The 13,933-nt window shown below is 39.4% G+C and overlaps 1 protein-coding gene across 1 annotated transcript in view; it reads right to left on the bottom strand.

The window, feature by feature from the left end:
- Window positions 1–526: 526 nt before the first annotated feature.
- Window positions 527–13,933, bottom strand: part of rbbp8l (retinoblastoma binding protein 8-like) — a 47,788-nt gene continuing 34,381 nt past the window's right edge. The window contains exons 9-22 of the mRNA XM_067447328.1: window positions 13,101–13,205; window positions 6,477–6,519; window positions 6,301–6,396; window positions 6,115–6,227; window positions 5,736–5,811; window positions 5,290–5,474; window positions 5,052–5,104; window positions 4,867–4,937; window positions 4,082–4,790; window positions 1,925–2,054; window positions 1,818–1,852; window positions 1,596–1,689; window positions 1,418–1,505; window positions 527–1,323 (exon numbers count right to left, since the gene is read on the bottom strand). Coding sequence (XP_067303429.1) covers window positions 1,420–1,505; window positions 1,596–1,689; window positions 1,818–1,852; window positions 1,925–2,054; window positions 4,082–4,790; window positions 4,867–4,937; window positions 5,052–5,104; window positions 5,290–5,474; window positions 5,736–5,811; window positions 6,115–6,227; window positions 6,301–6,396; window positions 6,477–6,519; window positions 13,101–13,167 — 1,758 coding nt within the window. The 5' untranslated portion in view covers window positions 13,168–13,205 and the 3' untranslated portion in view covers window positions 527–1,323; window positions 1,418–1,419. The remainder of the gene's footprint in view (window positions 1,324–1,417; window positions 1,506–1,595; window positions 1,690–1,817; window positions 1,853–1,924; window positions 2,055–4,081; window positions 4,791–4,866; window positions 4,938–5,051; window positions 5,105–5,289; window positions 5,475–5,735; window positions 5,812–6,114; window positions 6,228–6,300; window positions 6,397–6,476; window positions 6,520–13,100; window positions 13,206–13,933) is intronic.

Genomic DNA, 13,933 nt, shown 5'->3' with positions numbered 1-13,933 from the left:
TGTTGCCACAATTTTTTAACATATAGTGTTGATATGACAACTAGCATATACACTAAGTTTCGTCATGCTGGCATGTGTGGAAAGTTTTAAGCCATGTGTGTTACAACTAACACCACGTTAGGTTGTGTTCCGTTCACCCCTGCTAGAAAGAGTACATTTTAACCAAGAAATGTGCATGAACAAATATTTGAAATTTAGAAAAAAGGAATTCCACTGTTTTTTTAATGAAATTTGTACCTTTGGAATTTAAACTCCTATCAGTATACACAAGAAAGCAAGATAAATGTTGTGGTGACATATTAAAGTGAAAGTTATAAATTGTTCAAATGACGCAAAGCATTCGTTCTTCATAGTGAAATGATTTACCTTCTTCCTGCAACACTGTAGGTGTTTCCCACATCCTAAACCATATATAGCATAAAGGTGCGAGGAGGACCACAGCCATTGATCAAAAAAAAAAAAAAAAAAAAAAAAAACATTCAGTCTATGGACACCTTGGTAAGCCATCAAAATACCTTTATTTTTTGTGTCCATTTCTTTTTTTACAACAAATTCTAAATGTAACTAATCTCCAAAATATGTTTTACCTCAGATAAAAGCAAACGTATAAGGCTAGTTTAAAGCAACGGTAAAGAAAGTTGAAAAAAAAAACTTTATTATTCACAGTATTACCTTCCTCCTTTTACACTCTGAAAGCTTTTACAGCTGCAAGTGGAAAATTCACTATTACAAAATATATGCTTGACATCTCAAAAAAACCAAAAGGGGAAGCCGAGGGTTTTTCATTTTGCCACATCTACAAGAAGCAGGCCATAGTGTTCAGACAGAGACCAAAATAGATGAGATGTGACAACTCTTGCACGGAAGAGAGAATGAACACAAACTAAGAGTAGACATTACAATTGCAACAGCACAAGAAAACAAGCAATTATATGTACATTATTATCAACTCATGGTTTATATGAAAAATGAGGAAGAAGAAAGTGAAACCAACAAAATAAAAATAGACCAATCTAGCTGATAAGTTTACTGACAGCCCTGTTGTCAGTAAGAGCAACTGGCTTCCTGTTAAGGAACATATTCTGTATTTCCGCCCTGAACAGTTGTGACACTATAAAAATATACAATTTGCACACATTAATAGATTTAATTGAATTGCATGTGCACTGTAGTATGCATTCTGTTCGATACATGAGAGTTATGTTGACAGATGTGTGAGAGTTGTTTTTTCTGGAACACCAGTGATTTGGACGTGGAGGCTGGTGACGAAGAGTGAAAAAGAAACGCCTGGCTTAACGACAGTAACCAGATTGTATCCGTTGCCTGAAAAAGTGGAAAGAAAATAATTACATGAAGAGTGTTCGTGAAAAATACTAAAATACAATTGAGATATAACACGGAAAACATAAAAAGAGACCTTCATCCTTTATCTGGGGCTGCATGGTTCCCCTGAGGTCCTCTGCTCAACCTTATTTTCTTCTCCTTTAGCGAGCGCTGGAATGGAGCTAAGACAGAACAATGAATCAAAAGTGAAATTTCAGAAGATGCTAAATGCATTCATTGAATACATACATGGATAAAAGATTATCTCTAACCATCAGTATCCTGCCCAGATCTTTTTCTGCTTGCTTCCAGGTTGTTGTTCTCTTTCTCCTCTTGCTCCACTGTTCTGCTCCCAAGATTAGTGACCTTCGAAAAAGATCGGTGACCGCAAAAAAACAAAACAAAAAATCACAGCTGATCTCATAACATCAGAAAATCACAACTAAAGATGCATGCAATATAATGACACATAACTACTTCAATGCTGAATTTACCTGTCCTCCAGGTTTAAGCGGCTCCATAACCACAACTGGAAGGCAAATCAGATCGATTAAAAATAGTCGGATTAACCTTAAACTGACCAATGAGAGTGAAGCTTTACCTGGTTGGAGGGAAATGGTTAGTGATGGGATTTTCTTGTTCTCTAAGCTGAGTGATGTTTCAGCTGCTAGAGATGTTTCACCTTCCTTCACCTCTTCCTGTTCCTTACATCTTTCTTGTGCTTCCTCCTGCTGTGTAATGTCAACCAAACATCACAGTCAATTTTATTTTTTTACTCATTAATATAAACATGTACAGAGACCAGCACATAAATATATATCAAAAATAGATATCATAGCCATGAATTAAAGGGTAAGTTCACCCCAAAATTAAAATCCTGTCATTAATTACTCACCATCATATTTTTCCAAACGTAAGACCGTAAGACCTTCATTAATTTTTGGAACACAAATTAAGATATTTTTGATGAAATCCGAGTGCTTTCTGAACAACACAACAGCAATGTCATTGGACTTTCAAGGTCCAGAAAGGTAGTAAAGACATTGTTAAACCAGTCCATGTGACTACAGTGTGAGTACCTTGTTGTTATGAAGCGACAAGAATACTTTCTGCGCACAAAAAACAAAACAAAAAACCATTTCAACAATTTCTTCTCTTCTTCTCTGATGCAGTTAATGTGAGCACTACAACACAAGTGTGTGATGCAGGAGCTAGCCAATACAGAGCCGACATTCTGACGTAGAACTCGGAAGTGCTGCACTGTGTTTACAACATGAACATCAGAGACAAAACTGTTGAATAAAGTCATTTTTGTTGGTTTTCTTGCACACAAAAAGTATTCTCATCACTTCATAATGTTAAAGGGTTACTTTAGCGATTAGCAAATGACTTCCTATCAGTAGAAACCCTGGAGTATATTCAAATTATCATTCCTGATTTTTTGGGTGAAAAAGAACACAGTGGGAAAGTGATCAGTGATTCAGCAGTAAATCCAAAAATTCAGTTTAAATACAGATTCATCTTCCCAGCGCTGAAGTACCACTTTAAGGTTGAACCACTGTAGTCACATGGACTGTTTTAGCGATGTCTTTACCTTCCTGGGCCTTGAAAGAGGTAATGCTGTCTACGGAGGGGTCAGAGAGCTCTCGGATTTCATCAAAAATATCTTCATTTGTCTACTGAAGATGATCAAAGGTCATTTGGAATGATATGAGGGCGAGTAATTAATGACAGAATCTTAATTTTTTGATGAACAAACCCTTTAAGAATTTGTTCCCAAAAATAATTAATTTGTTCACTTTAGGTCAATTGTGGCAATGTTAAACTAAAACATCATGTCTACAGTTTAATTAACCTCAAAAAGAAAAAAAAGACAAATTCAGCACAACATGGACATGAAAAATGAGGGAACAAATTAGTAAAATGTAGCCTCTTCTTTGTGGTGATGATATCTATTTTTGTATATTTCATGTGCAATGTTCCATGAACAAGCACAGCACACAAAGAAATGTCGGTTTGCGTGTATTTAACAGTTACAGTAGTATAGAGTTTACAACAGTACACAAGAAGTTAAAATTGAGTAGTTGACATTTTAGAAACAATATAACCAGAAATATAGTTTATTTGTTGAAAATTGTTCTAAAACAAGGATGACCTTTTCATGTTACTAAGCAGGGACCACTTGTGCAAGATCCTATGCCCCTTTTCTCAATGCTTGATATAGTGAGTTATTGCGATGTTGTTCTAGATAATTAAGGCAGCTTTTCTCAACCAGTTAGCACTGTGCTAAGCTGTTTTATGCTACGATGCTGACTTCCTTCCAGTAAAGAAAGAGAAACGTTTCATTTGATATTGTGGTCGAGCTGAGCTAAGTGGGCTAAGCTGTTACCATGCAAAACAAACAATCTTTAGCTTTGATAATATTATGCGATGATCAATTATAATGAAAATACTGTATTTGCATGATTACAATACCATATCATACCATTGTGTTACCATGATTTCTAGACTTTCTAATCAGGCACAAAGAGCATATGCTGGTTATCTATGTTTTGAAGCATGGCAGCTGGTTTGAGCTGGTTAATGCTGGTCCTGAGCTGGAGCTAGTTTCTTAGGACCAGCACCTGACCAGCTTAAACCAGCTCAAACCAGCTGCCATGCTTCAAAATATACCTAACCAGCATTTGCTGTTTTTTTTCCAAAAAGGTACCCAGAAAAATGTGTCTCAGCCAATGGAATGAAATCATTTGAAGTCTACCTGTGTGTTATTATCTGCTGTCTGCTGGTCAGTTTGAGGGCTTGATGGACATTGAGACGACGATGAAAGTGTAACAGGTGGTGAGGAAGACAAGGACGAAGATGCATCGCTCTGCAAGTGCGTTTTCTCTTTCTCTTGGCTCTTTGAGCGTCCTGACTCAGACAGGTCCAGGGGTGCATCCTCTATCTCCTCTCTTAAATTCTCGCCAAAAATCCTCTCTGACTGCGCAGCCGAGGGCCTCCATGGGGGCGGAGCTGTAACAGCTTCTGTCACTTTTTTTTCTCTAACCTCTGCATGTTCTGAGAGGTTTCTGCGGGACCAGTGCCGCATGCCGGAAGGTGTTGAGCTGTGTGTGCGAGACTGGAGGCCGCTGCTTGGTGGGACTATTTTAGGGAAACGCAGTACATTTGTGCTTGAAAATGGGCTCTGACTCGGATTAACCACTATCCCACTACTAACACCAGAGCTGGCCGCAGCTACGGTTACCCAGTCTGTGGATTCAGAGAGTGACCATGGGATAGACAGGCGATCAAGACAGGTCTTCATCGGCAGAGGCCGGAAGGGGACGGGGGCGTGGATTTGTTGCCGGCTGGTACGTTCCTCAGAGGCAGCAGATGAAAAAATAGGATTGTTCTTCAGTAGGCTAAGAGGAGGCATGAGAGGAGACAATGGGGAATGTCTGTGCTCCACCGAGTCCACGCTGGTAGCTCTGTGAACACACAAGGAGAAGGATTAAGATGCGTCACACTCTTTTGTATGTTTCAGGTTTCGCCTGCCTGTCTCACCTCCTTTCGTTGCCGTGTTCGGTCCCCCATCTCACAGGGCTCGAGGGGGGCAACATGGACTTATTCGATTCCTGAGAGAAACACAAATTTCAGCAACCAACGAGACACGAGGGAACAGAAAGAAACGAGATTTTCTATGAAACAACCAACTTAAAACAATATTTAAATAACAAATTATTGCTTACAAATGAAAACGCCCTGCCCCAGCTTTGCATAAGTTTGTGTTCAGATGCCTTTTCTGTTCAAAATAAAGAACATTACAGATGTTTTCACCAGTACAGTTGGGACAAAGCAAAGAAACAAACATTTAGTACCAGGCAAACTTCATATATTGATCTGCTTAAATGACAAACATCATGTATTATCTGGAAAAAAAACAGCATTGGTTTTCCATATATGTCAGAAATGTCTACTGTAACTTACCCAGGCTGTCAGGTGGGCTGTTGACCGTCTCTCGTTTGACACTCAGAGCAGGCACAGTGGCGTCCCCTGGTGGAGGTTGGCTGGACTTCAGCCCTGAGGTCAGTAGAGTCACAGCAGCCGCTGCTGTGTCAGGTGACATCTTGACCTCCGGGGTGATTGTGTCCTCTGAATGACCATTCTGCCGACTGAAAGGTTAAAGCGGAAGCTTGTGTTTGAATGCATGACTATTATATGCAACACATCATACTGGTCTGTTAAACCGGCCCTGACCGCAAGCCAAAGTGACCAAGAATTGGTGAAGACCGCAATATATGTTGGCCAGTGTCGCATAGCTACAGTAACAGTTAATAAGATTGTGCCACTTTATTACAGGGCTTGAGCTTTCCCATGATAAACAACAGGAAATATTTGCACACAAGTGCTAAGAAAGCATGTTAAAAACTCACCTTGACGTATCCCTTAAGCCCTTCAGCTCCTCTCTCAGTCTGTCATTTTCTTTCTTTAGTGCATTCATCTCACTCACTGCAGCAGTGAACAAACAGGAATATCTTTAATATTCATATATACCTCAGTGAAATGGATAGACTTTGTAACAATGAAGTAAATAACGCAAAAGGTGACCTACCCATGTCTGTTGTGGTTGTGTTTAAACCAAATATTATTATGTGTTTGTTAATCATTTAAATGTAAGTTTCACCTCATATCGATATTTGGTTTTTATTTCAGTTTTATTTCAATTAACAAAAGGTTTTAATAGTTCACAAGAACAACAATGGGTCAATGACACTATTTCTTCTCACACAAAAGGCTCTCTTTATATCTCACCCAGTAAAGAGATGTGCTGTAGACTCTGGAGCTGGGAGTTCTCATACTCTTGTTGTCTTTTTTTAGCCACGTCCTGAGTGACTGTACACCTGTCACACAACCCAGCCCGCAACCTGAGGATCGACAGACACATCCAGTGTGAGCAGCGGTACGTGAGATTAAATTTACGAATGAACTCTCACAAACCTGTTCTCCAGCTGTTTGATGTTCTCGGTGAGAATCCGGTGCTGTTCTCTCATCTGCTGGTTCCTGTTGTAAAGTTCTTCCATGCGCTTTGTATCGCTAAAAAAGACATTAATGACGTGGATGTCAAATTTGATGTCAGTCAACCTGAGCTTGAAAAATAAAGTATTCACACTCACATATTCTTTTTATTCGTCAGCTCCAGTACTTTCTCCTGACATACTGTAGAGCGAGAGAAAGATGCAGAGTGAATCTAAACAACTGAAGAGTGAAGTGCTAGATGGCACATCGGAAAGAAGTGGTGGCAGTTTTGATTTTAGATGACAAGTATTTAAATATCATGTTCAGGTATTTATTTATTTTTTTGCTGACACTTTTGTGTGCTTTATTAGGCATTAATGTGAGTCACAATGTAATGACATTGTGCTAAATTCACCCCACCTTCACTCATTTAACTCCTTTAAATTCCTTCATTCACAATCTCCTTTTGTGTTCAGAAAGAAAGACAAAAAAAAGTTTAAATCGACATCTTAAATAAGCAATTCTAATTTCATACTAAGCAATGTTGCAGATTTCTTAAAGGATTAGTTTTTAGTCACAAATGAAGATATTTTTGTTGAAATCCAATGGCTCAGAAAGGCTTTCATTGACACCAATGTCATTTCCTCTCTCAAGACCCATAAAAGCCAAGGCACTAAAGACGTCGTTACAAAGTCCATCTCACTACAGTGTCTCTACAATAATTTTATGACGCAATAATAAGTTATTTGTGGGCAAAAAAAAGAAAAAAAGACTTATATAGTGATGGGGCGATTTCAAAACAAAGATGCGAACGGTTATGAATCAGCGTATCGATTCAGGTTTCGGATCGCCAATGTCACGTGATTTTAGCTGTTTGGCGGTTTGACACACGGTCTGAATCATGAATCGATACACTGATTCATAACCATTCGGGCAGTGAAGCAAGTGCATTCTGTGCAGCAGAATGTGCAGCTGGTGTCTTTCATTCCCATGAGCCAAAAATACATTTTCTGTCATTTCTCAGTCTAGAAGGCACCAAATTCAAAAATAATTTCACATTTCTACTACATTCATGACCCAGTTTAAATACAAAGCTTAATGCTAAATCACTGAAGTATTTTTTATTTTTAAGGACTTGTGCGGTATGCTTGGTTATTGCCTATAAAATTAACTAATTGCATTCCATATTTTTATGGGAACGTAATGTAATGTGTTACATTACTTTTGTGTTACTTTTTCTCAGATGGGCTGGGCTTACTTGTTTGCTTTTTAACAACTACAACAACAACAAAATTATGTTTTTGGAATATGTAAAGATCCTTTCAGACCAAAAAATGAACAAGTCTCAGGCTGAAGGAAAGGCTAAATCACGGCTGTACAGTAGAGGGCACAGCTCAAACAAACTTTTCAGCTGTGCTGCTGTTTTGAATCGCAGCTAAGAATAGAGCACAGGAGAATCAACTTTGGCTAAATACGAAATCACTCCATAAACCCTCAATCACTATTCCCTGTTTTACTATACTAATACAGTTTACTTGAAGGAGGGAATAAAAACGAGTGAGTGAATTCAGACAGCCGTCAAGTGTACAACGGTTGTACGCTCGTTATTGCGATACAATGTGGGATACAATGAGTGCACTCGATAACATTCACTATGATTTTGGACACCACTACAAAGGGCTGTCACTTCAATTGTGCCCTATTTGAGGGAAATAGGGGGCTTTTTCTGAGTCAGCCTTCAACACTCAGGCTGCATCCAAAATCACATGCTTATAGTAGGGAAAAACAGGTGACAAAAGAAGATGACCGAATTCACAGTCTTAACAGTATAGGCAAAAAGTACCCGGATCATGACCTAGTTCTTCTGGCAAGAATCTGAAGTGTGCACACGATGGATGCTATCCCATGAGGCCAGGTGCGAGGATTTGTGAATGGAGGTGAAGCGAAGCAACTGATGCTGGTAGGTCACGTGATAATGACAACATGGCTAATGTAGTAAAGCCCGGATTACATTTATACTACACACATATTCATACTATATAGAATGTTCTTTTTTAGCTTTCGTGAAGTAATTACTTATTCAGAATAATTACCTAATGAAGAAAATATGTCATTTCGGACAGATCCTCTTAAAAAAAATGTGACGTAGTTCATTTATGCTTATTAGTAAGGTTGAATTGGATCATGGAAGGTCAGCAGCAAAGACATTGGTTAAAGCTGCAAGCAGCCATTATCAGGGCCAAGCGCAAATAAGAAGACAAGATATGCCAGCATGGCTGGAAGTGTCAAACTAACTGCAACAATGAGCCATTAAAGACCTATTAGGTCGATTTTAGGCAAAATAGCAGTACAATTTTAAATACAGTCAACAAGCGCAACGAAAAAAAGACATGCCAGCATGGCTGGAAGTCTCAAACCAACTGCAACAATGAGCCACTAAAGACTTATTAAGTTAAGTTGATTTTAGGCAAAAGAGCAGTACAATTTTAAATACAGTCTAAAATAATGATTTAATGGTTTATCACTTTCAACCAATAGGTGGCACCATTACGAAACTGATGTGGTGTAGTCAGATTGAGGAGACAATGACATGCAAAGTTTGTTGTCAATATGTCAAAGCATTGCAGAGATACAGCCTCAAGAGTCATTTTTGCATCATGGCTCAACTCTGTTGCAGTGGTAAATGAAAACTTTTTTTGTCTATCAACATGAAATCCGTAACTGTTTGTCGGCATGGTCTGAAGACGATTCGGTTCAATTTTGGAGAAAATCGGACAAACGGTCTAGGATGAGTTTGAAAAAATTTGGTTTTTAACAAATAACAAGATGGAGGACAGACAGGTTTGCAAATATGGTAAAATTGGTATCCATGTTCTCGACAAGAGCCAATGAATGTACTATGACCAGTTTCATTACAATGGGTTAATTTAATCAAAAGTTATTTACATTTCTGTACATTTTATTACAACTTTTGACCACAAGGTGGCGCTGCCCCAAAACTTTTTGAGTATCTTCAGGACATGGAGCGGAAGACACATACCGAGTTTTGTAACGATACGCTAATGCATTCGTAAATTATAGCATTAGCATTTTAAACCATAATACTGCATTGAAGTCAATGGGAATTTAATGTTTTGTTTTATTATAGCGCCACCAAGATGCACAATCCCACCAATTTCTTTATGTGTCCTCATAGTGAGCCCATACATATGTGTCAAATTTGGTGAAAATATTTTGTTTTGGAGTTATAGACATTTATATGAAAAAACACGTAAAAAATGACTGACACCTGACTTTGATTGGATTTTACTACCCCTTACTATCAATATTTTGAGATTTGGGCATAGAAGTAAAAACATCGACCTATGTTTCCAAACTTCTGAGGCTGGTTTCGTCTCGATCGGACTAGCGGTTCAAAGATATCAGAAAATGTTTTTTAAGCGCTAAATTACAACGCTGCGCAAACCATATGCCGAAACCTGGCAAGTCTGGTATCGTTGGACTCGGCAAGGATTTAGGAGACCAAAAAACATACTTCCATCAAAATATGTCAACCACATCCAAAATTATAAGCGTTTGAAAAAAAAAAACTCCACTAGATGGCGCTGTTTCGAAACTTCTCAGCCTACTTCAGGGCATCGTGGTGATGACTCATACCAAGTTTCGTAACAATCCGTTCATGCGTTCATAAAATACAGCATTTTAGCACATAATTCAAAATTGCCAAGAGCCAAAATGGCCGACATGGTAAAATTGGATATCATTCGACTCGCCATGATGCCTGGAATCTAAAGAGACCAATTTTATCTCCGGACCAGTAGGTGGATCTGCGCTGAAACGCTGCATGTTGCCTCAGGTCATGCTTGTGATGACATGTAAGTTTAGTTTTGAATACGATAAAGCGTTGCGGAGATATTGCCTTAAGTGTGTTTTCACAAACGTTATGTAAAATGTTTTTGCGCGTCTATCCAAAATGATTCGACGAATCAACATGATTTGCAAGATTTTTTGTCGGCGTGCTCTGAAGATCATCTGGTTCAATTTTTGTGCAAATTGGATGAACCGTCTAGGACGAGTTCGCAAAAGTAGGTTTTTTGAAAATGGCGGGAAAATATGCATACCGGATAATGACGTCACAGGGTGCAATCGAATCGGCTTGAGCCAAAATCTGCATTGGGAATTTTTTCGCTCTCACATGAAACTCCCAATTGCTTAGATTCCTATTGAAATAACTAGATTTAGCAGAAAAAAATGATGAATGACACTGTAACTTATCTTGTTTGTGGTGATGTAAATATGTTTTACTGTTGATTGTTGCTGTAACAGAGGTTTATGAAATGTGCATCTATATTAAACCCTTTCGCAATATATCTTTGAAAAAGAGGGCAGAGTTTTTGACCATATTTTGCATCAGCAATACTGATATAATCATGCATGCTTTGGTAACCTGGCGTTGTCATACTCAGATACTAGTCAGAATATGAGTCTGATACTAGTCAGAATATAAGTCTGATACTGCTCAATTGGGCTGTGATTATGAGGTGTGTTTCAACCGAACCAGAAAAGAAAATGGCTCTGTGTAACCTCTCCTGTTTGAACAGCCCGCTCCAAGCGAGACTCGAACCCGAGTCCGCTGGCAAGAGAGTCGGGCGCTCTAACAAGGAGGTTAAAGGTACAACCTCTAATGTCAGTTGCTAGAGCATTTCTTGAGGTCAGAGGAGTGAGGTTTACTTGAACAGCAACTACTAGCTGGCCTCCGTTACACTCATCCCCTAAACCTCACTCCCATCCGGGTCATGGCACCACCGGCATTAGACTCGGACGCTCTAACAAGGAGGCTAAAGGCTGCAACCTCTAGCATCAGTTGCTAGAGCATCTCTTGAGGTCAAAGGAGTGAGGTTTACTTGCACAGCAACTACTAGCTGGCCTCCGTTACACTCACCCCCCTAAACCTCACTCCCATCCGGGTCATGGCACGACCGGCATTAGAATCGGACGCTCTAACAAGGAGGCTAAAGGTGCCAACCTCTAGCGTCAGTTGGTAGAGTGTCTCTGGAGGTCAGAGGAGTGAGGTTTACTTGAACAGCAACTTCTAGCTGGCCTCTGTTACACTCACTCCCCTTAACCCCACTCCCATCCGGGTTACGGCACCACCGGCATGAGAGTCGGACGCTCTAACAAGGAGGCTAAAGGCTGCAACCTCTAGCCTCAGTTGCTAGAGTGTCTCTGGAGGTCAGAGGAGTGAGGTTTACTTGCACAGCAACTACTAGCTGGCCTCTGTTACACTTGTACTCAATTGCATAAACCTACAACCAAGTGTAAGTGACGTATGTTGAGCGACACATAGTTCTCAACAGAATTCAACTCGACACATGCAAGCTGGAAGAAGTAGAAGAAGATGAGTGTAAATGATCTATGCCGGTGTTGTAAAAAAGAATTTAAAGGACATCTCCGGTGAGAAATGAACCTAGGGGTAATTAACAGATGGTTACCGAGTAGATCGTTCTCTGGGATGCGTTTTCATGAAAATCGAATGTAAAGAGTTTTATCTCTAAAAACAGATTAGCTTATAACGCTAGTCTATGGGGCACAGGGTAGACACAGGGTGGTAAAATTAAATTGCTAGTTAATAACACTAATAAGGCTCAAAATAGCCTTACACTAACACGGCAGCATAATGAGGGTCCCTACATGCAAACCGAAGCATTGAGAACTTTGTAAGTGTACAAACAGTTTAATAAGAAGATAATTTATAATCATAGTGCCTTACGCGTTCACGGACAGGCACCATCTTAGAAAACAGTCTCGACGAATCGATCCACGAGCGCTTTTCTAAGTGAGCTGGTCGATAGGAATTAAGTTTGTGAAATGTAATAACATGGACATTTTTATTTTTAATTATTTATTTTCTCTGTTGTGTTCAGTGTTTTCTTCCGGAAACAACGGACCATATGAGATTCCAAGTCACAGTTCATCACTTAGCAGAGCGTTCGTGACTCGATGAGTCGAGACTGTTTTCCAAGATGGCGCCTGTCCGTGAACGCGTAATGCACTATGTTTATAAAGTATTTTCTTATTAAACTGTTTGTACTCTTACAAAGTTCTCAATGCTTCGGTTTGCATGTTATGCTATTGTGTTAGTGTGAGGCTATTTTGAGCCTTGTTAGTGGTATTAACTAGCAATTTAATTGCACTACTCTGTGCCCCATAGACTAGTGTTATAAGCTAATCTGTTTTTAAAGATAAAACTCTTTACATTCGATTTCCATGAAAACGCATCCCAGAGAACAATCTACTCTGTAACCATCTGTTAATTACCCCTAGGTTCATTTCTCACCGGAGTTGTCCTTTAAAGATTAAGCAGTGGTTCCCAACCATGTTCCTGGAGGCCCACCAACAGTGCACATTTTGCATGTCTCCTTTGTCTGACACACCCACATCCGGTTTTAGAGTCACTACTAATGAGCTGATGACCTGAATCAGGTGTAGTTGTGTGAGGAGACATGCAAAATGTGCACTGTTGGTGGGCTTCCAGGAACATGGTTGGGAACCACTGCAGTAAAGGATAATGGTAAAGGTGAATGTGGACAATTACGTTACTGTTGATCATCTGCCCTGACAATTTGATTGGTCCGAACAGCTCTGGACGAGCATAGTTGCTCCACAACGGATCAAGTCCAGGCCGAACTTCCCCACCTAAAATGTTGTGGGCGGGGTTAAGTTCTGCTGGCATCCAGGCTAATGCTTTTGTGGAATCTCAGTTAAAAGAAGAAGGGTCTTACCCTCTAATTCATGCTCATGGACCTCCCGCAGTTTCTGCAGGAGCTCAGAGAAGCTCTCCAACGCCATGCTGGTGTTCCTGCACACCTGCCACTTGACTCGTCTTCCTACGAATAGGGATAGGAAGAGGAAAAAAATTAAAAAAACTATTAAAGAGATACAGATTTGTTAAATCATAGCTTGATTAGAGAACAATAGGTGCAAGTTCACATTCAGCTGTTGCTCTGGCTTAACTTGTTAAAATATGAGCTTAAATTTCTACACTCATATATACAAAGGCTTTTAAAAGCTGGTCTTGCAAAACCTGTTCTGCAAGGTGAACACCGTAGGCCTAAGTTTATTTGTGTATGCATGTATAAGTGTGTAAATGAGAGAGTGAGAGAGTAAGAAATAAGGAGAGATGGCTTTTTCAGAATGTGTGTGATAGCAAAAAACAAACAGGATCTGGAAGTGTATTTATGGCCTATGTAATGCGGCTTATAAAAGGGTTCCATTCGACTCATACTACTCAAACGTCTAAATATGACATTCACCTTATTTTTCTTGACCTGTGCAATCTACAAACATCCTCTCATTTGTCTCATAAATGACTCCCTCCAAAATCTTTACCAGAGCACGGAAACTAAATGATTCATGGTTGACGTAAAGGACTAGTCATAGAATGATTGCAATGCACTGAAATGTGACTACATTGACAATTAATATATACACTATTGTTCAAAAGATTGGGTCAGTGCAGGACCCATTAAATTGATCCAATGTGACACTAAGACATTTATAATGTTGCAAAATATTTAGTTTTTCAGAAATCCTACCAACCCCAAACATTTGAACA

Source organism: Pseudorasbora parva, chromosome 6, assembly GCF_024679245.1.
Source record: "Pseudorasbora parva isolate DD20220531a chromosome 6, ASM2467924v1, whole genome shotgun sequence".
In the NCBI taxonomy this organism is placed as follows: Eukaryota; Metazoa; Chordata; class Actinopteri; order Cypriniformes; family Gobionidae; genus Pseudorasbora; species Pseudorasbora parva.
The sequence above is the reverse complement of the archived record's forward strand: the minus strand, read 5'-3'. Positions and strand labels throughout refer to the sequence as shown.